At 41.0% G+C, this 26,686-nt stretch overlaps 1 protein-coding gene across 1 annotated transcript; it reads right to left on the bottom strand.

The window, feature by feature from the left end:
• Positions 1-158: 158 nt before the first annotated feature.
• NINJ1 (ninjurin 1) lies at positions 159-25,064 on the bottom strand. Its single transcript, XM_087744500.1, has 4 exons — positions 24,700-25,064; positions 12,316-12,550; positions 7,314-7,475; positions 159-4,199 (listed from the first exon to the last, which is right to left on the bottom strand). Exons 1-3 carry the CDS (start codon positions 24,769-24,771, stop codon positions 7,321-7,323), a joined length of 462 nt encoding a protein of 153 aa, XP_087600626.1. The 5' UTR covers positions 24,772-25,064; the 3' UTR covers positions 159-4,199; positions 7,314-7,320.
• Positions 25,065-26,686: the final 1,622 nt, after the last annotated feature.

The raw sequence follows: 26,686 nt of genomic DNA, 5'->3' as shown, positions 1-26,686 counted from the left end.
AATGTGCAGGTTACCAAAGATATGAGTTATACATATGAAAATATATCATCAGTTTTCTTCTAAGTGTTCCCACTGCCCTGCAGTAAGTAAATACACTTTCAGTGGAGCCTGTTCTCCTGTGGTTTGACAAAATTATATTGTAGAACAAGAACCAGCTCTTGACATTGTTTTTTCTGTTTATTTGTTTGTTTTTAAGAACAAACTGTAAAATGGTGCATAGATTGCTACCACACATAGCATTTCCTGAATCAGATAAAACTTATAATGGTAACACCTTTGGTAAGCTAGAAAATAAGCAAAGCTTAGCGTTTGGATTCTGTCACTCATTTCTGATAACTCTTTCGTAAATATTTGAATGATCAAGCTTACCATGTTTCTTCCAGCTGTTAATAATAAAAGAGCATCCAAGCTTTCAGGGTAACACATAGTAACAAGCCCATGCCCTGGACCAAGGAGATGAGTGCAGAGCACTAGTACCTCTGGTACAGGGCAGCGCGCCCACCCCAGTCAACCAGTACCTACACCAAAGCGTGGTTGGCAGGGCTCAGTGCGGCTTGCGGGAGGACATGGCAGAAAACAGGATAAAGCATTATTTAGAATAAATTAAAATGAGTGACCAAAACCTTCTGAATGACAGTTGAGGGGAAAACAGTAACCAGGATTATGCTTTCTAGTTCAGCCCATTTTACGCAATACTCAGCTACAGAATAAGCTTCAGCAGTGACCTGGTTTAGAAGACAAATACTTAAAAGTCAGTTCCTGTAAATATAGTTGTTGTCACCTGCTTCAGTAAGTACAGCTACACTGAAAGTTTCAACCCAGGCAGTCCTAGATGCTGAAGGGACTAATGAGAACGACCAGAGCAGCATGTGTAGTTCTTACTCTGCTCAGCAGCTTATGAAACAGAAGTAAACGGATGACCTGGCATGAACCGTTTCCCAAGACAGCCTGTAAAAATTCATCTCACTTCATTATTGATGACCTTTTTTTAAGTGAAATGTTTGCCTGGAGAAGCACAGCAAACCAAAGAACCATATAAACTTATGCATTTGTTTGCCACCCCTAGGAGATATTCACTAGGATTTTAAATAAGCACCTGACTTAAAAGAATAATAATCATGTGATTAAATTATTTATACTTGGAACCAACTTGCAGATGCTTTTGTCTGCTAAAAAATACATGATGTCTGAAGGCTTCAGAGACTTAAAACACAGATTGCGTGTCTGAGGATGTTTTGCAAATCTTACTTAATCACAATAAAAGACATAATAATAAACCAGCATCCTTTTTATTTAAAAAAAGACATCCAGTTGCAAGTTGAATACTGCTGATGCCCAGTACAGTCTTGTAGTCAGATGGATGGCTTTCAGATCAGGTTTTCATGTGTTTAGAACCAAAAGAAGAGGCCAGACTCTTTAAAGTTGTAAGTATCTATCTCTGTTGTGATGTTTCAGTCCCGCTTTCAGGAGCTCAGGAGACAGAAGGATTCACGGGGGCGGATGCTGTTGTTCTGAGCCTTACGCTGGTCTACTTGAAGTGAACAGACACCTACCCCCTTAATGCACATCCAGCTCCTGGCACCCAACAATGTGTTCAAGCTTGAAGCATTTTTTCTTTCCCTCCTGTATGTAGCAAAACCTGTGTCTTGCAAAGTCCATTGGAATCTGCAGTTGACAAGTCATCGCCTGGTGAATGTTCCCTACCCTACTGCTCTGGATCCAGTTAGTTCCACAAGCTGCTGGGAGATGTGATATACAAGACTTGGTAGTTTCTCTTGGACAACAGCTTAGCAGTACAGACACTATAAGAACAGCTGTTATATTTTTCAGGAGAAACTTACTGTAACAGCTTGTTTGCTTGAGTTAGTTACCTGAAAAATTATGGTCCAATAATGAGGGGAATAAAATGGGAAAAGACCTGGTATGTCTGTATTGCACCCCCTCTGACTGCTTTCAAGTGTTTCAGTGCAAGACAAACATGATCATGCTCATAATAGAAGGCTGTGGCAGTAAGGAGCACAGGAATGGACAGCTACATTCAAAACTGGGCCAAATCACCACTAAGTATAAATACAGTAAACATCAGTAGAACCTGGGTGTTTGTTTGCATTTGCCTTCAGGGTAGTAAGGACAAGTCAAAAAGTGAGAGGATTAGCTAAGTGCCAGAAACACATTTATTTCTATTTCTACATCTTGCTTAAAAAAAAATAGAAAGATGCGAATCTGGCAATGAAAAATATCTAATATTCATACCTAAGTTAAAAGTAACTATCTTTTGGATGGGTTATGTATTTAGGACAACACAAAGCAACTACTTCAGACATCTAGCTTAGGTACAAAGTTTCCTGTACAGAAGAGAGGTAGATGCCTCCAGAGAGCCTCTCCAGACTGAATCAGATGCACAGATGGGCAAATACTCCAGTGAGTAAAAAGGTGAAAGGCAACAAAGGTGGTACGTTCAAGAATCTTATAAAAATTACTGCCCGATGTTGAGCCACAGATAAATTTCATGCTTGGAAGGGCTCTGCCTACAGTCACTTGTTTTCTCCAAAAGAAAGGTTTTTAAGGTTTTCAGCACTGTTACTTGGCCCATCAATTCACTACACTACAGCATCAAAACTGCAATAACACAAATAGGTAGGAATAGTCCTTCAACAGCTCGCTGGTTTGTAAAAAATAAATAAGGAAAGTTGTCCTGAGTATCTCATTCAGAACTTGTTCTGAGCTATGTTTAAATTAGTACAATACGCACAATTAAAACCATTGCTTGCTAGATACTGGTTAAATACGTGTTAAGTTGGAAATGAAGCAACAAAAGATGAAATAAAAAATAAAAAAGAATGTCTATTCCATTACTAATCACACAAGTTTCTGATTTGTTTTCTCTTAGTAATTCTTACAGAACACGTAAATGAAGGTATGGTACTTCAATAGGCCTTGAGACATAACTAAAGAGAAACGTGATCAATAAAAATTGTAAATGAGATGAGACACATGGAAGTCAAACTTCTATTGGTATGTACAAGAGAGCATTTAAAAATAAACGGTAAGGAAATGTATCAGTACAAATCTGCATGTACAAGTAAGCACACTCTAGAAAACTAGGATTTTTCTGATTACAGATGTGATACTTTGGAAATAAAAACACTGAAATGTTTTTGATGTAGAAATTTTTATAACCTACACCATTACTAGAAATAGTGTCAGTCCCTGAGCCAGCAGGTAAGAACCTAGAAGATATTTATATCTCTATATATATTTAAAAATAAAAATTAAAAAATTAGTGACGCTTTTAGCCATAGAGTAACACAACTGCAGCAATCAATCTTGGGAAGAGAAGAGGGAAAAGTAAGTTATAGAGGGATAAACTTCTTTCAATTTGCTACTTGAATTGCTTGCAGGTGCCCAGTTTAGGAGGTAAAGTTCACCTTGTATCCTCCAGTCTTCCAGTTGGGCCTAGAAAAGGTAGCGCTTGTAACAGGGCTTCCAGAAATATATATAATGCACAGAATACAGAGTATAGAAGTTAACAGTAAGAAACTATTAGCAATCAGGTTATTTGTATCTGTGCACAAAGGAGAAGGAAATTTTAAGTGTGGTCCAGAGATGAAGAAACAGGACAAATGACTACCTGTGAGCAAAACTGGACAAAAGATAGCCTACTGTTCCTGTTTGCCTCATCTTTGCTTTAGCTAGAGTGGAAAAAAAGAAAACAAGGCACAGCTATCTTTGCACACTGCTGTGCTATGGAGTATGTAGGTTTGGTGCTGAGCGAATGAAATAAAGGACAATGTGACCATGCCAGAACTGAAGGCCTGCCATTTCTTACCATGCTGGAAATGACAAATTGCCACAAAAACAAAAGGCATGGAAAATGGGAAGTCCTGTGAAGTGCCACCAGTTGATATTACCTTGTTTGATGAGCTTATGCCACTTCTCTGAAAAACAATTAGTTTCTACAGAAATTGAAATGCCAATATTGCAGAATAAATATGTCCTTGGGTCAAAATCAACTTTTCCTTAGATGCCGAACAGTTTAAATATTAACACATATTGGAAAATTTTAGGTGCACAAATGTATTGGTTGTTGGAAACTTGAGAAAGCTGCTTGATATGTCCAGCTTCTTCAGATTATTTTTTTTTTCCCAATGTGTCTCAAGTGCAAATGGCATCTACAGAAGAATGAATGCTTCAGGTATCTGAAATAGAAAACAAAGATATTGAGATGTTAGTGATATAAGAATTACAGTAAATGACAAATTTGCCTTAAAGGGGGAATTAAGTTTTCTTTGGAAGAGTGTGCACTATTATAGTGAAGGTGAAGCCAGAAAATGGTGGCCACTCAATTCTCTCAGGAGACTGTGGCAGCGGACTGGAAAGAACTTATTTTTCAAGTTGCATTCAGATGACCAGGTGTTTTTAGCAAGGGCAATATGTACAAACGAGCAAACAACAGATGTAGTGTTCCAAAGCAATGAAGAACTTCAAGAAGTTTAACAAGTTAAAGTCAAATGCTTTAAACAAGCATTTAACAAGTGTGGAGCAAAAAACCACAGGTCCCAGACATTTGGCCATTTTATTAAGAAACTGCATGTGTAAGAAATATGAAGGCAGGATCACATAGCTGCTGTTTTTGTACAGATGTAAACTTGCTTTAAACATCCTTTGGTCTTGCCTCTACCTGAGGTTACATAAAACGGCTACTGTTTCTCTTCTAATGAGGCACTGCAAGTTTATTAAACCAATTTCAGCAGTAGATACCAATCACGTTTATGTACGTGAACAAATACTCTGGCTGTGCACAGCTATATGCGATATATTATATATAGCTGTATGAGCTAGTACCATACATTAGGCAGAACTGTGTTCATACTTTCATGCTGATCTCAGACAAGTTACATGTGAACTCGTTTATTATTTATTATTATTTAAGACCTACCTTTCTAACTAGAGAGTCCACAATCCTAGTCATAATTAAGCCACAAAACCCTTTGGGTTGACAGTTTATGGAAAGCAGAAGGAATAGTAGAGGAGAAACTCCGACACAAATGCTGAGAAGAGCCTCTTCTTGCCAGACGGTGCCAGCTAAGCAGTAAGACATTGCAGAAAACCACTGATGTTTCCATAAGACTTAGCGACACATGTGTCTGAAGAAAGGGGAAAGGAGACAAAGTCCATGGACAGGTGGAAGAAATTTGCAGGGGAATGCACTTTACGTGTTTAAAGAGCTAATGCATAGCAATGTTCAGAAGCCAGCCTGGCATGTTAGTGCTGCCCAGAGCTGAATTGGCTGGTAACACACAAAACAGATATCCTACAAAACCTGTAACAGCTGCAGCGTCCTTCAAATCCCTTCAGTATAGAGTTCTGCTGTAGAGAAATACAGCAGTTGTGTTTGGAAAACTGCAGAAGCAGCATCTCCTAAAAGCCAGCAAGAGATCGAAAAGGGAGCAGAGCTGGCACTGGTACTGGGGAGAATCAGTAAGACCTCATTAGGGAACATGGTACTGGTAGAGAAATAGCAGGTGAAATGTGGTGAGCTCACCCATCCAGTATCCTGCTAAGGCAAGGTGTGTGATACCTACCTTCTAGCTATTAGCTGATTTCTCAATATACCATTATATTAAGGCACTAACTGGCTTGGGACTGGATTGTCAACTCATCTTCCTCTCTACTCAGCATATATCAGTGTGATAAGCAAAAACTGCTTCTCCTCTTTTCCCTCTGAAGTTTTTCTTTCACTGTATCAAAAAGAGCCACAGCTGGGATTCTGGTATGTCACCTTGTCCATTATTTGAATTTCTTGATGCCTATTTCAGATTCTTGTCTCTGCCTCTGTTACTGGCTATTGTGCATGTTTTTTCCTGTGAAGACAGCTAAAATTCCAATAATCCTTCATTCAGTCCCCTTGGCTTTGCCAGTGCAATTTTGTGGTTAGTGTTTCAGTATTGTTTTAATACGTACTGCTGAGATGGACATTCTCCTTATAATTCTGATAATATCTCAGATAATCTATGTGCTCTTTGCTGCTAAAATTAAATATTTATTAGTTTATTTGTAGAGATTATGGCCAGAAAATACAATAAAACTACCTTGTTTCGCTGCCAGAATTTCACAGGTTTTGGTTAAAGCAGACGATTCCGTCCACACCCCAAAATAAATGAATTTCATTCTTCATCTTCCTAATAATTTGTTGTCCTGATTTCCCCCCATGCTGTTTGGAGTCCTGATAGATTTTGGTCTGGTTTCCATTGTTACAGATTTCTGTTGTACCAGTCATCTTCAGATAGGGGTTTAAAGGCCTTGTATCTTCTTTTTCATGGAGAAAGGGTTTCATCTAGAAGTTAACTCAAATCGATAGTGTTACATGTATGGGCTGTCTGTGTAGTAGCCAGTATACTGTGGCTTGTCAAGGAAGTCAAGTAATTCCTTCTTCAGCAGGTATTCTGAACGTGATTTGAGATTTGGAAGATAAAGAGCCAGAGTGATGTTGGCACACACAGACTTAGCAGTGGTATTTTAAAGGCAGATGTTGGACTACAGTGCTTCTTGGGCTACAAGCCTACAATTTAGGTTTATCTCCTACCAAATTGTTCATCATAGCTATGATGCTAGGAAGATACCCATTCTGATTCCCACAATCCCTATATTTATCCTTCTGTATAAGGAAATAACAAACTTAATAACAAACAGGTAGAGCAAACAATATGGTTCTAAATGACCACACGTATCAAATAAAGTGATAGTGGCCAAGTCTCCCACAAAGCAAAAGTCCTGCAGCTTGGGAGGACAGAAAAGCCACACTATCTGCATAGGAACTGAAGGGCTCCAATAATGTGCAGTATTAGATGTTGGACTTAACAGCCCTAGTTACCTGGATAAAGATTAAGTCTTCAGTGTTCATAACAGACTAGATGCAGTATACTGCACACTTTTCTTAAAAAAAGAAGAGGCATTTGGAGGAAGCAAAACAACGTTATTTCCCTTCTTGGCTTAGTCAGCAATGAGGAAAAGGAGTGGCTAAGCCAGAAGGACAATCTTTACACTTCCTGTGCATGACACATGCAAGGGGCCCCTGGCAAAGTAAGATGCTGCCATCAACTTTTGAAGTCTACATTTACAAATACAATGTAATAACTTAGCAGTTCCTAGTAGCTTCTGCTTTTGCAGTAGTCTGAAGTAAACTCATTTATGTGTGAAGGCTAGAACTGTATAGATAAGCTCGTGGCTATTTTGAAAGCTATGCCCTAGTGTGCACTGCACTCTTGTACGCTACGCCCTACTACCTTACGTTGCAGAGAGACCACACTCACCTTGTACTTACTGTCTTGATGCTGACTCAGCAACTGGCTTCTGCACTCCAAAGGCAGTGATAAAAATATTCACAACTACTATAATGAATACTAGCCCAGTTGCAAGGTTGTTGAGGAAATCCAGCTTTCCATGTTTTGCAGGGTTGTTAAGGTCATATTTTACTTCAAAGAGAAAGGAAAAAAATAAGTTTTAGTTATATGTATATTTCAAAATCCAGAATAAAAGTCTTCACTACCTATGTAATTCAAGAATTTCTCTTACACTGAGCTATTTGCATCAGTCATACTTAAAAGGGAAGTAAGATTCTGCAGTGTCAGTGGAAGTGCTAAGGAGAAGATCTTTAACCACAAGGAGCCTATTAGCTTCCAGTAACTAGCATCTAATCCCTATGGATACGCATGGGAAGTAATGGATACACAAATATTACTAGAAATCTTCTGAGTTCTTGATCTTTTGAAACCTAGTTTTGTTGCAGACTATAAGCATTTAAAAATTATTTCAGTCTTGAATACATAAAGCTTGAAGTCCTGACAGGATGGAATGAAGTTAAATTTCCTACAGTTAAAATGCTACAGGTTCTTTGCAGACAGCCCAATCTCTTTACCAGTGCTGGATTTTTTTTGTACTGGTGCCCTTCCACAGCTGTACTCCCTGCTTTTGCACTGATTCTGTTTTCAGAAAGCAAGGGCATTATATCTGTTAAACAGAAGAAGATTTCAAAGCAGTAGCTGCAGTCCTTTTTACAGAGAGCATCAGCTGTGTAAACATTTTCTTTTGTTTCTTGCAGTCGTTCTTTGGTCGAACTGCTAATGGAAGTGAGGGAGGAACACACAACGGAGATAGTATTAACTTAGTTTAAGTTTTGGTATCAGGCCTTATGAAAACATATAAATGAGTTACATTGGACTGATAATAGACTTGACGACAGTAAAGCATGTGCTTGTGTAAGACAGTAAGAAGTTTGGGGGTGCTTGCCTGGCATCATGCGGAAGCCCAAGATTTTCCTCTGTCTCTGTTCTCCTGCAGTAAGAGCTCTGCAACTCAGACCCTCTGCTAAATTTCTTTGATGCCAGTGGAACAAGTGCTGGTGAATTCTGGAGCATGTTTTGAGAATACTTTTTGTCTATTGAGACTCCTAGTTCTTAAATGTGTAGATCACTGGAGCTCGTGTGTGCACATACAGGACATGTGAGAGAAAGTTTATACCTGACAAGTTTCTAAAGCAACATAAATAAAACTTAGAGCTCCTTCTGATAGGCACATACATAGATGTCTAGCTTATGACTCTACTGCAGGAGATAAACTTTGTTATTTGCTTTTAACATAATGACCCTGTCAACACTGCAGAACTTAACCACAGAACCAAGACTCGCTTGTTGAAGCAGTTCAGGTAGAAGTGGTGGCAAACACACTCGTGATGCTGAAGTATTAAAAGCCAGGTTGACTTGGTGTCCCTAATTAGGAAGTCTAATGCTGGTTTGGTTTCAAGGAATTCTGGGCGCCTGCTCAAGTCCTGTTTGCTAAAGCAGTATAGTTAAACATCACAGGCCAGTCAAAGCACCGATGAACAGCATGGGGGAACTATCTGAGAAGCTTAAGCTACTGCACACCTGTGTAGGCATGAAATAATTTAAGCTCAGCAGTACTTAACCCTGAAAATGAGTTTATACATGTCTGTAAAGCATCTGGAGCTACGTGGATGCTTGCATCCTAATAGTGCTTGGAAGGACTCTAGTACTGTCACGTGAATGAAGCAGAATAAATGAAATGGAATAATTAATCCTGAAGTATGGAAGAAAAGCATTTCAGATGGTTGGTTTAAAAAAGAAAAGGCAATAATGGCCTAACACGTTTTGTGAGTTAAAAGAAATCATGCTCAAAGGAGAACTGACACTTTCACAGCTGTCCCTTTGTCCAAATAAGGGTCAGAGAAGACAAGTATTGCTTGTCAGTTTAGGCAGTGCTCTAAATTTTGAAGTAGAATTGCAGTAACCCTATCTTTGTGATTATAGTACTTAAGATGAGGGTGTTTGTGAAAATGCTTTTAAGAACAGTTATTCTTTAAGTATTTTATTATAGTGGGATTAGATTACTATGACTTCATGCCACTTGAACTATTTCAAGCCATCCGTCACTTTTCTTCCAAAAAGTTAAGATTACCAAATCACTTTCAAGGACAAGTTCACTGAACATTTTTCAAAATGTTTTTGTGAAAGGCTCTTTTGAAGGAGCAAAAGCTTTTAATCCCTAGTAGAGAACTGTGAGAACTGGTAGCTCGTGGGATAAAACTCTGTCTCTAGGAAAGAAACTGGATGGTTGCACAGATTATTGCTCTGACTTGTGAGAGCTTGTTAAGAGGCAAACTGTTCCTGCAGGCCAAAACTACCAAATACACACTGTGAAAAGCAAGTTCTTGCTATGATGCCTGTATCTTTGTACCTTCATATCCTATCTTCAGTACTTTTGAGCTCAGCATGACAGCATCACTCCAACAGCATACCACTATAAGCTTTGTCAGCCTCGGTAGGCAAAACCTAGAGTCACTGCTGACTGCAGAGCGCAGGCTGAACTCCTGATAAATCTCACTATTTGCTAAGTGGTCTGTGAACTCTGCCTCAGCCCAACTTCAGAGTTGGGGCTGCTGGGTGCTCTCTTTACTCTAAATGTGACAAACCCTAAAAATTACAGATTCGGAAGCCACTTTGGCAATGTCTGTCAGAAACAAGCATTAAAAAGCAATGACTCAGCATATAATGAGAAATTATTGCCCAACAAAAAACAGGGAACTTGTTTACAGCCTCAAATCTTGCTTAAGCGAAACAACCACCAGCGAGATGCCTTCAACCAAAAAACATAAGTGTTTTGCTGACTTTTCCATTACTCTTTTCCCACATCCCCCAGTATCATCAGGTTGCTTTTTCCAGTCCCTTTCTGGAATCTCCTCTGAGCCAGGACCTGGAATTTGCTCTTGTACCAACTCTATCAAATGCAGAGACAGCTTTATTCTGTCTCTTTTTTAAGAAAGAAAAAAGCTAGGTCAGCTGCATATCGATATTACAAGTCTTATGTATCCTGTTTTCCTAGGAACTTCCTCCTTGAACAGAAAGTTGTTTTTTTCAGTTGTGCTAAAAAACGGAACATTGAAAGACTAACAGAGATGCCAAAGGTGGCACCTACAACTTAGTAAATGCCATGTGTGAACTCTGGCTATCACCTTCAAGGCTTTTGATTTATGGTAGACTTAAGATCTGTCATATAGTACCCATTAATTTAAAGAGAAAGATTTGAAAAAACTTATGAGAATAAATGATCATATATCACTAGCAAAAGAAGTGATCCATAGCTGTTTCCTACCAGTGAAGGCATCATTTATTTCAGCGAATAGCAGGGTTCAACTGATGCTGAAACCTAAACATTTCCTCTGATTTCCACAGGTATCTTTGATCACCTCTCCAAAGTTATGGTCTAGGGTTTTGGGTGCTGCTAATGAATGTCACAGGTTTTCAGCAGCTTTGCAAACTGCCACTGGTTTCTTTTTGCATTTTGCCTTGCAAAAGCATGGGGGAAAATATCACAGTAGGTTAAGGTAGCAAAGAGACTTGTTTAAGGTCAAAACAGAAAACTCGGATTTCCAGAAGAGTGTTGTCTCTCCACTCTCTGTGGAGTTTTAGTTGGGGTTTTTTGCATAATTCATGCTCACTTAGTGATGACATTGTTTTAGAAATGAGCCTGGTTCTATAGCTACTTAGATCAATATTCTGCCTTACAGAATAAGGCAGAGGATGTAGCACATACATGTGCTACTAATCTAGCAATACTAACTTAAAATACCTAATTTTTAGTGCTAAGTATAGGTTCTTGTGCCTCACAGCATTGTACCTATTAATACTGAATAGTGGAACCTCTATTTTTGAGAACAGCAAATACACTGCATTGAATTCCTAGGAATGTGAAGGTCCATAATTCAACAAATAAGAAAGAAAGAGGAGACGGGGGAAGGCAGGGAGCAGGGAACTAATTCTACAGCTGTCTCATTAAATATGTCCAAAGCATGCACTAACACAACTCCTATTTCAGCTCATTCTCTTGAAATGATTTCTAGCGTATGTTAAAGGTATTGCATCACATTTCTTCGGTAGAAAGTAGAAAAGGTTTCCCTAGCAATTAGCAGAATGCAAGACGATCTTATCTGTAGTCCCAGGATGCTACTTGGACTGTGTTTTCGTATTATATGTAATTTCAAATTTTTTTACTAAAGTCATAGTACGTGGGTAATAGATGAGGTATGTTCTTATGGTAAATCTTGCTCCAAGTAGCCTACTCTTCTTTTTAACTTTAATTTCAGTTTAACACAGGTTTGAAAATTAACAATAACAACTACATTTCTACCATTCCCCACCTAGAGATTTAGGATGCTTTGAATAATTTCTTAAATTTAAAACTAGGGGGCTTTTTTCGTTATTGTCAAGCCTTTGCTATCAAACCTTTGATTTGATTGCAGAAACACAAACAAACTGAAGACAATATGCCACACCAACATGAAGATGGACATTTCAACTTCCACTTCTGTTTCGGAGTTCTACGTTCATAATATATTCTTATAATATTATTTATTATATGTCTGATATGGAACAAATACATTTCAGTCATAAGATCAAGTAACAGGTCTTGCCAGAATGTATTACGAAACTGGGCAGGCTGCATGATCCTATCTGGCCTATTAATGTTTCTTTTGCAGTATTTCATCATTTTCCTTCCTTCTCAGGCCTTCTGAAAAGAAAAATATTCATACTCTGGGCAAATAAGATTCCACATAAAGCTGCCCTTACTCGTTTTGTTGCAATATTTCTATGGCCTGAAGAGAAAACTTTAATCAATTCTGAGGTAAAGACTTTCAAATATAACAGCTTTTTAAAAATAAATAGGCAGTCTACATACCATCTTATAGGTTCCATCCTGTAAGAAAAATACATGTCAATGGTTCTTGCTGTTGCTACATACCAAGGAATATCAGGAGCACTCCCACCATAATTTGCAGTGTGAGCGACAGGCTGATAAGAATGATAAGTGGGATGTAGAAGGAAAAAGAAGGTCCTTGCTCCATCACGGCTTTCAGCTGGGATGCATTGGCCATCAGCAGGGCAATGTCCAACATGCTCTCCGCAGCGCTCTTCTTATTTGCATAGTGGTTGATATTCATAGGTCCATTTCTTTGAAACCACTGTGACATTCTGGGCTAAAATTGGGAGAGAGGAAAAAAATTATTCACATCTCTTTCAATTGGTGTAGTAAGAGAGAGATCACTTGGCCCATCAACTGATTTCTGTAATCATACTGATAGAGTATAGCGGTACTGAGACTATCAGTGCATCTTTTTCACTGTTACCGCTGTCCTCCATGTGACAAGGGAGCAGTAAATAGTGTCTGTACTGCACTTTGGCAGATACACTTTTTCCAGCTTGTAGGATCAGTTTAAATAGTCAGTATGTTTCTACCCTGGGAAGAGGAAAGATTGAAAAAGCTGAAAAGTTTGCACTGAGAAAAGTTGGGAGGGAAAAAACACTGTAAAACAATCAAGCAAACAACAGATTGTTGTAACTAATTTACTCCTAAAGGTGTACTTAAAAATACAAGTATTTATTAAATTCACCCTCTGTCATCACACATCTACATAGTTCCTTAATTACTCATGAGTCTTATTTTGAGGATTTCTGTGAAAGTTGGCCACTCTATAACCTTTGCTTGACCTGATTCCCTGCTGATTCTTACTCTGCCATGCCACTGTCCAGGTCCATCCATACACAGTCAACTGTTTTTCTGCTTAAATATCATATGATCTGTGGTTGCCAAGCACTGCCCAATTACAAGGAAAACTTTTTTTTCCATTTTCACACCAGCAGGTGTTTGTTTTTTTTTTAAATTCGCCTGCAAACAAACAGGAAAATAAAAACCAACTGCAGGGTAAAACCAAAGCTAGTTAATCCAGCAGGATGAATAAAATGAGTGTTTCCTGATGACAATTCATGTGATCCAACTTGAAATTGGAGACTTGAAGTCTCCTAGAGGTGCCTATTTGTCTACGGATTACATGCAGCTTAGGGTAACTAGGTTAGACTTAGATGCCTAACTCCGTGATGAAGAAAGATTAGGTAACCCTATTTTCTGTAGTCTCTGAACAGGTTAGGAACTTCATTCTCACTGCTCTTACTTCTAGACTTTATTTTCAAAAATAATACACAAATATATTAAGAGTAAACTTGTTCTAGCTGACTTCTTTAAACCTGCCTCTTAGAGACCTTTTTACTACACAAATGTGTTCCTGCTTGCCAGAAAACACTGTGAAGAAAGTCTCGCTTTGAAGGTTAGTTCAAATGCAGAAAACACCCTCTAATTACTCTCTTCAGCAGCAGTAATAACTATCAAATTTCCAACTCCAAAGCCAGGTTTGCCACTGTCCAGACCTAAAAGCATCCTTTTAAATAGAACAGATATTGATGCATACAGCAAGCACATTGCCAGTTTTTCCAGGGCATTCAAATACCAAACTTGACCTATTTTCACCAGACATGTTGTAGTCAACCACAGCCTAAATATTTTACTGAGTGAAAAATGTCATGGGGTAGCAGCAGACTTTTTTCTGCAAAGAGAAGGAAGACATGTAATCGTAGCTTCATGCAGACGGCTTCTTTACTGAGACCAAGCTCCCAGGAAGAAAATGGCTCTGAGACAGATACTGACTTTGGTCAGGAAGAACTCGCTACTCATTTGGTTTTGTCTATATCCCACAATCTAAAAATGCAATTTGGCTGGGGAATCTGTCCCACATTTGTCACCTTTTCTCTCCCCAAGGAAAGCCTCCTCTTCCCACCCCCCTGCCCCATTAAACCACTATAGCATTTGGATGCTTCAGAAAAACACTGTAATTCTAGTATACCATCAACCAGAAGCACTAAATCAGGTGTGGATGTTCATTTCCTTATGGAAAGCAGCATGGAATGTATGCTGGCAGTACTCAGTAGAAAAATCCAGACTAACATTTATCCTTGTTTATTGTACAGTAAAAAGCCAAACACACACATTTAGCTCTTGGCTTCCTAATGCCAGCGGTGTAAGAGGGGATGGAGAGCTACGTGTGTAACAGCAGAATTCAATTTCTGGGCATGAATTTAAAAGAAACTTTCTCAGTAGACTGTAGAAATAATATGACCTATTTTGTCACAAGTTCATAACAGAAGAAGCTTTTTCCTATGTCTAGTAGCTAAGTAACTCCTTCCTGCCAAAAATACTGACTTTGAAATATCTATTGGGTCTACAAGGCTGCAGTGTGTAACACAGGCAAAAACTACACGGGTAGCTGTGACTCAGTTCTTAATCACGATGGAAGGGGACCGCAGTGAAAATATGATGACCGATTTCTTTGTTTTCACTCAATGTAGGAATGTGATCATGTTTGACATGGCTTTTTTTTCACTATACAAAAGAGTAAATAGTCTGGGCTACATCTTTCTTTCAGTTACATCTGTGACTACATGATGTAAGACAGTTTATACATAAACAACAGAATATGATATTTTCTTTTTCTTGGGGAAATGCTCTGCTGCACTTTTAGGACCTTGCTGTTTGCTAATTTTTTGTATTGTCAAGTTGCAAGTGGAAATAGTAGGCTATGGCATTTGAACTGCGGTGGAAGCAAACGTTTTGAGTAACTTCTGAACTCCAATAAATGGGTAAGACTTTTCAAAGTAGGGTGCTGCTAAGGCAAACTAAGGCAAAACTTCTTATTCTTGGAATGACAACTCAGCTATTTACTATGTTTAGATTCTAAAAAATAGCATTTTACTCTTAAGAGGCTTTCAGCTACCACTCCTGAAAGCAGACCAGTTCAGAATCAGAACTAGGCATATGGAGAACTGAAATGTCGGTTCTACTGTACAGAGCTTTATCTCAGCCTGTGATCTTGCCTTCTGCAGGAAAAAGGACCTATAATCATGACATTCTCAGAAACAATCATTTCCCATCTCCTGATTGAGAAATGGAACCTCCTGACTCATGCTGGAAAACCATAAAACCAAAAAAAAATGCAAATTAGCCTTGCCTTCTGGAAGCAAGTTGAAGGCAAATGCTAGAAGTATTGAAACAAATGCAGTCAGTACTACGGCAGCAGTTTCTAAGATCAGACTACGTGTTATACAGCAATATATAGACAGACAATGAAAGAAGAGCTGTTGCCTTAACCTCAGGATAATGACAGTCATGCATAACAGAAATTATATGGGAACTTTGTTATGTGGCTTTATGGGTTCAAGGAGATTCCAACCTTGTAGCAACAAGTGCAGCCTGCAGGACCAAACGACACACTATGCTTAAGGGCATAGTACCCGCAGGGCTGCAGACAGGAAAAGTGAAACTTCTGGAGATTTGCTAGGATGCATGTAAAGTGCGGCTTTTCCTGCAGGTGTCACTTGGCAAGAGAACAGTATGTATTCCACGTGACCTGCTTCAGTCTCAATGTAATCAAAACACCTCATTACACACTTTCAGTGTTTAAATAACCTGGTACAGACAAGCTGATCCCTTCAGTTAGTGTGTCACCAAATGAGTCTAAGGAAAAACAGCACGTGTATTCACGTGTGTGTGTGTAAGAGCCAGGTGTAGCTGGAACTGCTGCATCTTCCTTTCCCTGTCAGTAACAGCCTGTCCTCAGGTCTCCCATCGCCCACAAAGCACCAACTTCTGAGCAGAACAACCTGCCATGCTAGTCTACGCACAGTGATAAAAAGGAGAGGAGTAAAAAGACTCCCCCTCTTGCTCCGTCTGTGACTGGAAGAATCCCCTGTGGAAGAGCTTATTTTCACAGTCACGTGATGCTGTTCCCACAGACAGTACCGCTCCGTGTCCCCGCACAGCAGCAGGGGCTGTTTGCTTGCCCAGATGTCCTTTTTGGCACCCAACGTGGGGCACGAAGAGTTTGAGATAACAACAGATTTAATTGGAATGTGCTAGGTCAAATCTATAGCTGTTATTGCTGTTTAGCTATTAATCAGCAGGCTTCTGTGGTTGCAACAGGGCTTGCTTGCCTTACTGTATATTAGAGTCTAATGCTCATTAGTGGCTGCTTTTTGCTTTTGCTGCTTGCTGTGCTGCTGATCATCTTACTCTGCTGTGCCTGGGAACATTTTGATAACAGCAATGGCCATGCACCTGGGCTGGCAGATGGCCAGGGCATCGCTGCTGTTTCTGTGCTGCTGTACTGGACAGGCTGGAACTCCAGTGTGAACTCAAGTCGAAGGGACTGTGATCTGTGCGTGAGTCCACGTGCGAGCAGGACACCCCGAAGCGTCTGTGGCCGTGGATAAGCCCATGCCAGAGCAGGTATGTCTCAAAGCATCTGTGGCCATGGTTATGTCTGTGCTGCAGCAGGTATACCTCTGAAGGGATTGTAGCCCAAGGATAAGGCCACGCTGGGGAAGGTACACCTCGAAGCATCTGTGGCTGTGGATAAGTCCATGCTGCAGCAGGTACACATTGAAGCATCAGTGGCTGTGCATGAGGTCATGCTGGAGCACCTCAAAGGGTGTGGTCATGGGTAAAGCCATGCTGGAGCAAGTGCATCTCTGAAGGCATTGTGGCCCATGGAGAAGGCCACGCTGGAAGAGGTGCTCCTCTAAGTGACTGTGGCTGTGGATAAATCCATGCCGCAGCAGGTATACCCCTGGAGAGACTGTGGCTCAAAGATAAGGCTCCACTTGGAGCCGGTAAACCCCTAAGGGACTGCAGTCTGTGGATAAGTCCAAGCCGGAGCAGGGGCAAGGGGAGGAGTCCATTGTAGTGTTAAACCCAATGGTCTGGTCCAAAGGGGCCAGGGGTGGAGGCTGTAATGGAAATACGTTTAAATTGTTGTAACCCAGGATTTGAGTTGCATGTTATGGGAATTACTATAGCAGGAACCCCTTGTTGCTAGCCAGGCTAGGAGCTAGGGGAGGAGTTCCTTGCAATGTTAATCCTGACCCAAAGGGGCCAGGGGTGGAGATTGTAATGGAAATACCTTTAAATTGTTGTAACCCATGATCTGAGTTGCATGTTATAGGAATTACCACAGCAGGAACCACCTGAACCAATGGACGACAAGCCTTACAAGAAACAGTGCAAGTGCAGCAGTGACCTGACCTGAGCTGGCTTTGGTGCCCAATAACTCCACGCAACACACCACTTCTCCTGTCCTGAGCAACCACCATCACAGATGGAGGCCAAAGTCATGGACTAAATTAACTCAATGGACATTTTGTGGACATTTATGGACATTTTACAGACATTTCACAGGGGTGGTCCATAGACCAAGGGAATGATACCTGTGTATTGTATCGAAGGATGGGAAGGGGAGTGGTGGTTAATGAGGATGTATTGGATAATGTCGGACCTGAGCATGACATAAACGGTATGGAATAAGGGGTGGATACTGTCCTGGTTTCAGCTGGGATAGAGTTAGTTTTCTTCTTAGTAGCTGGCAGAGTGCTGTGTTTTGGATTTAGCATGAGAATAATGTTGATAACACATTGATGTTTTGTTTGTTGCTAAGTAGTGTTTATACTAGCTGTTGTGGTTTAACCCCAGCCAGCAACTATGAACCACACAGCCGCTCACTCACTCCCCCCCAGTGGGGTGGGGGAGAGAATTGGAAGGGTGAAAGTCAGACAACTCCTGGGTTGAGATAAGAACAGTTTAATAATTGAAGTAAAATAAAATAGAATGATAGTAGTAGTGGTAGTAATAATAATAATAATAACATAATACAATAATAATGTACAAAGCAAGTGATATACGACACAATTGCTCACCACCCCCGACTGATGCCCAGCCTGTTCCCGAGCAGCAATCCCTTCCCCCCCCGGCCAACTCGCCCCAGTTATATACTGAGCATGACGTCATATGGTGTGGAATAGCCCTGTGGCCAATGTGGGTCAGGCCCCCTGGCTGTGCCCCCTCCCAGCTTCTTGTACGCCATGCAGAGCATGGGAAGCTGAAAAGTCCTTGACTGGTGTAAGCACTACTTAGCAACAACTAAAACATCAGTGTGTTATCAACATTATTCTCATACTAAATCCAAAACACAGCACTATACCAGCTACTAAGAAGAAAATTAACTCTATCCCAGCTGAAACCAGGACACTAGCCAAGGACTTTTCAGCTTCCCATGCCCTGCCAGGTGCATAAGAAGCTGGGAGGGGGCACAGCCAGCACAGCTGACCCAAACTGGCCAAAAGGCTATTCCATACCATATGACGTCATGCTCAGTATATAAGCTGGGGGAAGAAGAAGGAAGGGGGGGACATTGGGTGTGATGGCATTCATCTTCCCAAGTAACCGTTACGCATGATGGAGCCCTGCTTTCCTGGGGATGGCTGAACACCTGCCTGCCGATGGGAAATAGTGAATGAATTCCTTGCTTTGCTTGCGTGTGCGGCTTTTGCTTTACCTACTAAACTGTCTTTACCTCAACCCATGAGTCTTCTCACTTTTACTCTTCCGATTCCCTCCCCCATCCCTCCGTGGGGGGAATGAGTGAGCGGCTGTGTGGTGCTTAGTTGCTGGCTGGGGTTAAACCACGACACCAGAGCACTGCAGTTTGCAAGGATAAAGCTAAGATGCTACATCAGAAGCTGGCACCTTTTTGCTTCTTTAAAACCAAACCTGCACACCAGGACTGAACAGTATTGGATACACAGTCCTACTGTGTTGGTACAGACTTTGCCACTGCTTTCCTTGACTCATCATTCCAACAGTACACCCAGAAGAACTGAGTCCCTTTGAAATACAGAAAGGATTTATTCATTACATTTATTAAAAAAAAAATAAAAGTGGCACTGAGGTGAATGTCCCTAGATGCTGAGTTTCATGAATCACATCTAAGACCCACCTGGTGATTCACCAGGAAGGAAACAGCACTGAAAATGGAAACATTTGAAAACGAATAATAAAGTATCTTTTCTAAATACAGTAACTTGTTATAGTAAGGATTTCTGCTTCTATTACAGCATTAAATCACTACTTGTGACAAAATTTATGCAGCTGTTTGCTCAAGAGACTATTTATTAAACACTAGCAACTGCTGAAGCAGTCAAATTAACGTGCTGGAAGTCTGACCAAAAAAAAGGAAAGCCCAAAAGTATTTTTTTTTTCTTGTCCAACTTGACCTGAGTTTCCCAAAATGTACCAGTTAGTGTGTCCAGAGAAGACGGGTAGGGTTTTGGACATGCCAGTCATCTGTAAACCACAGAGGGAAAAAAACACTAGTGAAAATGACACCTACTTTGCATTTCTATTTAGAACATAGTTATGTTCATTTCTGTCACTCTGCCCTATGAATGCAGGAGGAAAGAAATAATTTGGATTTTGAGTGCAAGTTTTTAGGATTCATTCCTTCTCTCCTCTTTTGGTATGTCCCTAGGTACTTTACTCAGCTTCTTAAATGTCTTCCACCATGTATCTGTTCCCCTAAAGAGATTGTTTTAATAAAATCTAAAAAAAAGCCAAAACAAAAGCCCGACAAAAGCTGTAAAAGGCAAATATTGCCTGAACCAACAGGACCTTGAAGTTTCCAAGTTAAGAGTCAGATCTGTTATGAATACTGAATTTACTGTTCCTGAAATGAAGTTAACAGATACTTGCAGTAGCACAAGACTGGTTACTGTTTTCTTCTTAAATCCCACTAGAAAACCAGTATTTTGCAGTTAGGAAGGTGAACTTCCAGTTTCCCAGATGAATACTTAGAACCAGAAACTGTGAAGTATAAGCCAGAAGTACAGCCTGGGTCACTTTAATTTTGATTTGCACTTTGTAATTGCAGCTACTTAATATCAGCTGGTACTGCAGGACCCAGAACTCAACATGTTTTGCATGTCAGGCCCAGACTCTCATATCTGGGTTCTGAAAACATACAAATACTTATTTTACTATTGGTACAGTATTAGCACTAAATACTTAGATGTTATTCTAACTTTAAATCATTATGCAGTAGAACGCCTTTATTAAATACAGGAGACACACAGTTTTGTATAGTTTAATCGGGAAAATAATGCTGAATATTATTTCTATATTCCAAACAAGGTTTCTAAGAACAGTGCTTCTGATTAATAACACCTTCCTTAAGCTGTTAGAAGGCTCTTCTCTTTCAATTACATTTACTCTGAAGTACAGGCTTCATAGTCTTTGGCTTGCTCTCACTCTGCATACAGTTTTCTTTCTATTTTAGGTTAGTGATTACTGCAATTTTATGGCAGCTTTTAGACACTTTCAATAGCCAAACAGCCTTGATTCAAAATGAGATCAGACAAGCTTGTTGATCAATATGACCTCTGGGTTTGTAATGTCACGGAGCAAGCTTCCTTAAATTCTTGTGTTTAGGGACAGTCCTAATTTTAAAATAATGGAAACTTGCTGCATAATAACGAGTCTAATAATATGCGTAAACATAAGGCTGAGTCATACTGATATTACAGTGGACTGTTCTTTACTGTGTTTTGCAATAGTCTTTCTAATCAAAACTATTAAAAAGATGCTAAAAAGCCCTTTTGTTTAAAAAGTAATTTTCTAAGTTTTTGAAATATTCACCTTTAAGAAAAATACTGCACAGCAAACTTTTCCAGATCTTTTAGTGGTAATCTTATGTTCAGGAAAAATTCCAGTTATATCAAAAAAGAGAAGGATCAGACATAAAAGGAATAATACAGGACTAAACCAGAACACAATTTCAAAACTTTTCTTTTCTTTTCTTTTTTTCTAAGATCAACCCTACCATTACAGAACTGAACTAGTAACTTTATACAATTATTTAATAATCCTCATAGATGTGGAAATTCTGTCCACATCTCCATCACCCACACACTGAAAATTTAATGGGCCATATGTGGCCACTCTGAAACTGGACTTCCCTCTGTCTCAGAGATCTTGCTGATCTAAAGAAATAGAGAAAATATTCTACAAAGAAAAGAAATATTGTTCCAACAAAAAATATTTTAAGCTATATCAGTTATGTAATGGCTGATTAGATCCTTTGTATGCCTCCTCAGAAGATATTATTTCTTTTCCCCCAGTAGCACTGACTCAGAGAGAAAAAACCCTACATCATCAGTTACATTTCCTGTAAGAATTTAATTTTGGGATGGCAGGGAATCTGTCCATCCAAGTACCAACCTAGCATAACACTAACTAGCTCGTGAGACTTCTGCAATCACATCTTGAGACAGTATGGTTGCAGGCAATTAGAAAAAAAAAAAAAGGGAAAAATTCAGCCTGTGTTCATATTTCATCGACAGCATCAATTTTCTAGCATCTTTAAAATCCTGTACTTAAGAAGAACCACTTTCTATACAAACAGACAGAAAATGCAATTATTACTACATTAACGAAAAAAAAAAGTGGTAACCATGCTGATTCCTGAGAGCTAAGAAGTTAGCATGAAAAGAAGGGACAAGTACAGTCATGTTAGCTCAGGGCAGAGCCCCGTATTCCTAAAGCTATACTGGACCAGTTTAGAATATTTTTACTCTTTAAATGACTTAACAATAATCAGCACAGCTAATGACTACTTCGTGACATGAAGTAATAACTTAAACTTGTTTGTACAGCTATTTAAATAGAAGCTTTCTCCTGTATGATTTTTTTTTTCTGTCTTGCATTACTACTGCTCATTCCAGTGATTTGGTCTTACAATAATATTTCTTACAACTGGACTGTGGGCTGCCTATTTTGTGTTGTTAAAGCACTGTTTGTTTATTCTAGTTACTTTAAAAACAAGCAAAAAAACCTTATCATCAATAGTTTTAATATTTGGAGTATATCAAATACTCCAAATTCAGTTTGATACAAGCAATGCTTTAGAACATGCCATTTCATTCCATATGCAGTAAAATAATTTCAAGTTCCTACAAATTTGAAGTTTGTTACTTGCAGTATGATGCCAAGAAACTGCCATGTCCCAAAATTACTTATGAATGAATATACAATCTTGAATACATTTTTAGTAATAACTAAATAGAAGTAATAACTATAATAGAAGCCAACTATTCCAGAGCTGTTCTTTCCTACTATCCAATTCTTGTTCATCTTTTTCATAGTTCTTTAACTCTTTCAACTGGCATTTCCTGTTATCTTGGAAACATTAAACTAGATTTTACAACACGGTGAATCTAGACTGTTTCAGTATGGAACACGAACAAGGAAAGCAAATAGAGGAAGAAGAAAAAACAGTTACTATCTGTATTTGTATGAACAGATCCTTTGCAGAAGCTGCCAGATACTTCTGCCAAGTGTCATTATTCACATTAGTCAGTAAGGTGTGCCAGGCCAACCCCGTATTAGAAGCAAGGAATTTCTTGCTTCTAAAAGCTCAACAGCTGCTAAAAAAATTTATCCAAATTAATAATGGAGTTAAAATAAACCACATTAAACCACTGTGTGACCACTCATTCAGAATTACAGTGAGCTTAACTAGTCTTTTTTTAATTTGTGTGCTTTTAATGCTTGGAAGGTAAGACAACTATATCTGCATTTCATGTCAGGTCTTGTGTCAAAGAAGGTAGCAGTCTATTGCTGAAGATGTGCAAGAGAATCTATACTGAGGAGAGGGCAGACGCTAGGATGGGCAGTAAGCAAACCAGGGTGGTCCAAGTTGCGATGCCTGCAAGCATTCCTAAAAGCTGACACACACTTTTGACTCCAATACTGAAGATTTAGGCACCTGCGGATTTGTGGTCTCTCCAGGTTTAGCTGGCTGCTGAGCTGGGGCGTTCTTTTGTTTGTGTGAATTGTGAACTTGGTCGGATTTTTTTAAGGTATCTCCTATTCACAGATTGGTTTTTAAGAAATCTGCCCCCATCTGTTTTACCTTACATATACTTTTTTTTTTGTTGGTGAGAAAACAAAAAAAAAGTGTCTGTAAAATTCTCTGAAGTGCTACTGTATACACATAATATAATATAATAGTACATCTCGCTGCTTATTCTTTATATGGCACTCACATAGAACTTGCAGTTTCCATGGGAAAGATGTAACAAAATGACGACTGCTTGCAACTGAAGATGAGGTAAAACAGGAAAGTTGCAGAAAAATTCTTGGAGCAGACCAAGTTAAAAGAAATAAAACCCCATGACTGGTAGTTGTGATGCAATCAAAACACTATGTTAATAAAAAAAGAAAATTGCTGAGAAGTCCGTGGCTTAAAGAAAACCCTTTCAGGCCACCAGTTTGGCATGCATATCCCAGCCTTGATTCTCTTCAGGTACTTTCCAGGATTTATTAAAACCAGATTTTTTGTTTTCTTGCTATGATATTCATGACTACAAGGGTTTGTCAGGAAGGGAGGGAGGAAGGACAGATCCGCTACACAATCAGTCCAGTCTGTTTGTAACCAGAAAGTTTTACCAGTGACGTAGAAAGTGGTTTAGTACAACTGTTTCTATGTGGAAGAGTCTTAGGTTGGAATAAGAGCTGCTTTTTAGAGTTTAGTCCTTTCCAAAACAACATAAAAGACGCTCTTTTGCCAGTCTGGCTTTTCAGACAAGTGGCATGCTTGGAAAACATCCTTTATGCGTAAACAGAATATGGGATGAAATGCTCTCCAGTGAAGATCTCTGGTCATGTTTTGACTACATGGAGTAGTAAAAAGCTGGGTATTTGTCTTTTTGTTTTTACTTGGATTACTGTATGAAAAAAAAAAACCAAACAACCAAACATACAGGCCCAATCCTTTAAGTAATTCCTCCTACTTTTGTGCTCACTTATCTCCTGTGTAGATATCCCTGAGTAACTTTCCCATCCTCTCCCAAGTCATCTGGGTGGAAAAACCCTCCCAGGTTCAGAGAGGTGCCGATGAGCTCCAAGCAGAGCTTTCTGGGTGGGAAGGACATACGACGACCTTTCGGCTGACATGTATAGGAACTAAGGGGCCATCGTGCCGAGGACTAAAAAGGATTTTCTTTTCAGTCCTTCGTTGGCACTTGCCTATCTTTGAAGCGAGACAAAATGCAACGCTTGCAGCAGCATTCCTACAAAAAGCGTTGAATTAATGGAAGACGTGTGAAAAAAAAACCAAAAAAACTGTAGGACTGCGACAGCACTAACCACACTATCCCCTTCCCGGAGCCGCTTCCCGCCCCGGCTCGGTGGGAGGGCTCTGCGGGGCACCTGCGGCCGGGCGGAGATGGCCCGGGCCCCTCACGCCTGTCTCGCCGCTGCTGTGAGACCCGCCGCTTCCCGGGCCCGCTTCCCGGCGGCCCCCGCCGCCTCCTCACGCCTCGCTGCCGCCCGCCATGTCCGGGCGCTGCGGCAGCCGAGCCCGCTCCCTCCCTCCGCCCGCCTCAGCCGGCGGGGAGCTCCCGCAGCCCCTACCCGTTCGACGACCGCCGGCTCCGCGCCCTCCGCCCGCCCGTTCAGCTCATGGGTCTCGCTGCCGGGGTCCATCACGGCGCAGGAGAAGCCGCTGCGGCGTCGGCCCCAGCCCCGGCTGCCCCAGCCCCGGCTGCCCGCGGGGATCCCCTTTTCTCCCGGCTGGACCCGGCTCGGCGGGTCAGGGGCGGGAAGGGCCGCTGGGGACAAAGTTTTCAGCGAGGCGGCTATTGCCGGAGCTGGCGCGGGGGCCCGCCCCGGGCCCGGCCCTCCCTCTCTTCACACACCGCCCCGGGGGCCGTCTTTCCAGCCCGCCCGGTTTCCCGCCTGGCAGAGGCAGCCCGCCGTCCCCGCAGGTGAAGGTTTCCGTGCCGGACGGAGACCCAGCCGGGGCCCGGCGCCTGCGCCTGCCCTTGCGGTAGCGGCTTCTTCCTGCCAAAATTTTGGTTTGGGGTGAAGTTTCTTCAGCTCCTGCTGAGTTTGGGGCTGAGCGGGATCTGAGGACCTGAGCGGCTGCCTTGCACGGTCAGCTTTGTTTTAAGACCAAACAGCTTGGTTTTAAGACCAAATTTCCAACGTTGGCTAAGAATCATAGTTTGTGCTATTCTGGGGAAGAGTATAGGTAATTGGTACTGTATGCAAATGTTTCATTTTAGAAAACTCCATCTTGACAAAATTAAAGTTGAGGGCTAGGGTTTTATTTTAAGAGCGCTCTCATCATAGAATCACAGAATGCTTTGGGATGGAAGGGACCTTTAAAGGTCATATAGTCCATCCCCCCTGCAATTGGCAAGGACATCTACAACTAGATCAGGTTGCTCAGAGCCCCCTCCAACCTGACCTTGAATGTTTCCAAGGATGGGACATCTCCCACCTCTCGGGGCAACCCGTTCCAGTGTTTTGTCACCCTTATTGTGAAAAATTTCTTCTTTATATCTAGTCTGAATCTACCCTCTTTTAGTTTAAAACCATTACCCCTTGTCCTATCGCTATTGGCTCTGCTAAAAAGTCTGTCCCCATCTTTCTTATAAGCCCCCTTTAAGTATTGAAAGGCCGCAATAAGGTCTCCCTGCAGCCTTCTCTTCTCCAGGCTGAACAACTCCACCTCTCTCAGCCTTTCCTCAAAAGAGAGGTGTTCCAGCCCTCTGATCATTTTTGTGGCCCTCCTCTGGACCTGCTCCAACAGGTCCATGTCCTTCCTGTGCTGAGGACCCCAGAGCTGGATGCAGTCCTCCAGGTGGGGTCTCACCAGAGCAGAGTAGAGGGGCAGAATCACCTCCCTCGACCTGCTGGCCACACTTCTTTTGATGCAGCCCAGGATACAGTTGGCTTTCTGGGCTGCAAGAGGACATTGCCGGCTCATGTCCACCTTTTCTTCTATCAATACCCCCAAGTCCTTCTCCACAGGGCTGCTCTCAATCCCTTCATTCCCCAGCCTGTATTGATACTGGGGGTTGTCCCAACCCAGGCGCAGGACCTTGCACTTGGCCTTATTGAACCTCATGAGGTTTACACGGGCCCACCTCTCCAGCTTGTCCAGGTCCCTCTGGATGGCATCCCGTCCCTCAGGCGTGTCAACTGCACCACTCAGCTTGGTGTCATCTGCAAACTTGCTGAGGGTGCACTCGATCCCACTGTCTATGTCACTGATGAAGATATTAAACAGCATTGGCCCCAGTACGGTCCCCTGAGGGACACTACTTGTCACTGGTCTCCATCTGGACATTGAGCCATTGACTACTACCCTCTGGATACGACCACCCAGCCAATTAGCTATCCACCAAACAGTCCGCCTGTCAAATCCATATCCTTCCAATTTAGAGAGAAGGATATTGTGGGGGATCATGTCAAAGGCCTTACAGAAGTCCAGATAGATGACATCTGTAGCTCTTCCCTCATCCACTGATGCAGTTACTCTATCATAGAAGGCCACTAGATTGGTCAGGCAGAACTTGCCCTTGGTGAAGCCATGCTGGCTGTCTCGAATCAC

This window comes from Nipponia nippon, unplaced genomic scaffold (assembly GCF_047370975.1).
Source record: "Nipponia nippon isolate SJK-2023a ecotype South Korea unplaced genomic scaffold, ASM4737097v1 scaffold_9, whole genome shotgun sequence".
NCBI classification, from domain to species: Eukaryota; Metazoa; Chordata; class Aves; order Pelecaniformes; family Threskiornithidae; genus Nipponia; species Nipponia nippon.
Note: the sequence above shows the minus strand (reverse complement) of the source record. Positions and strands in the feature narration are given on the sequence as shown.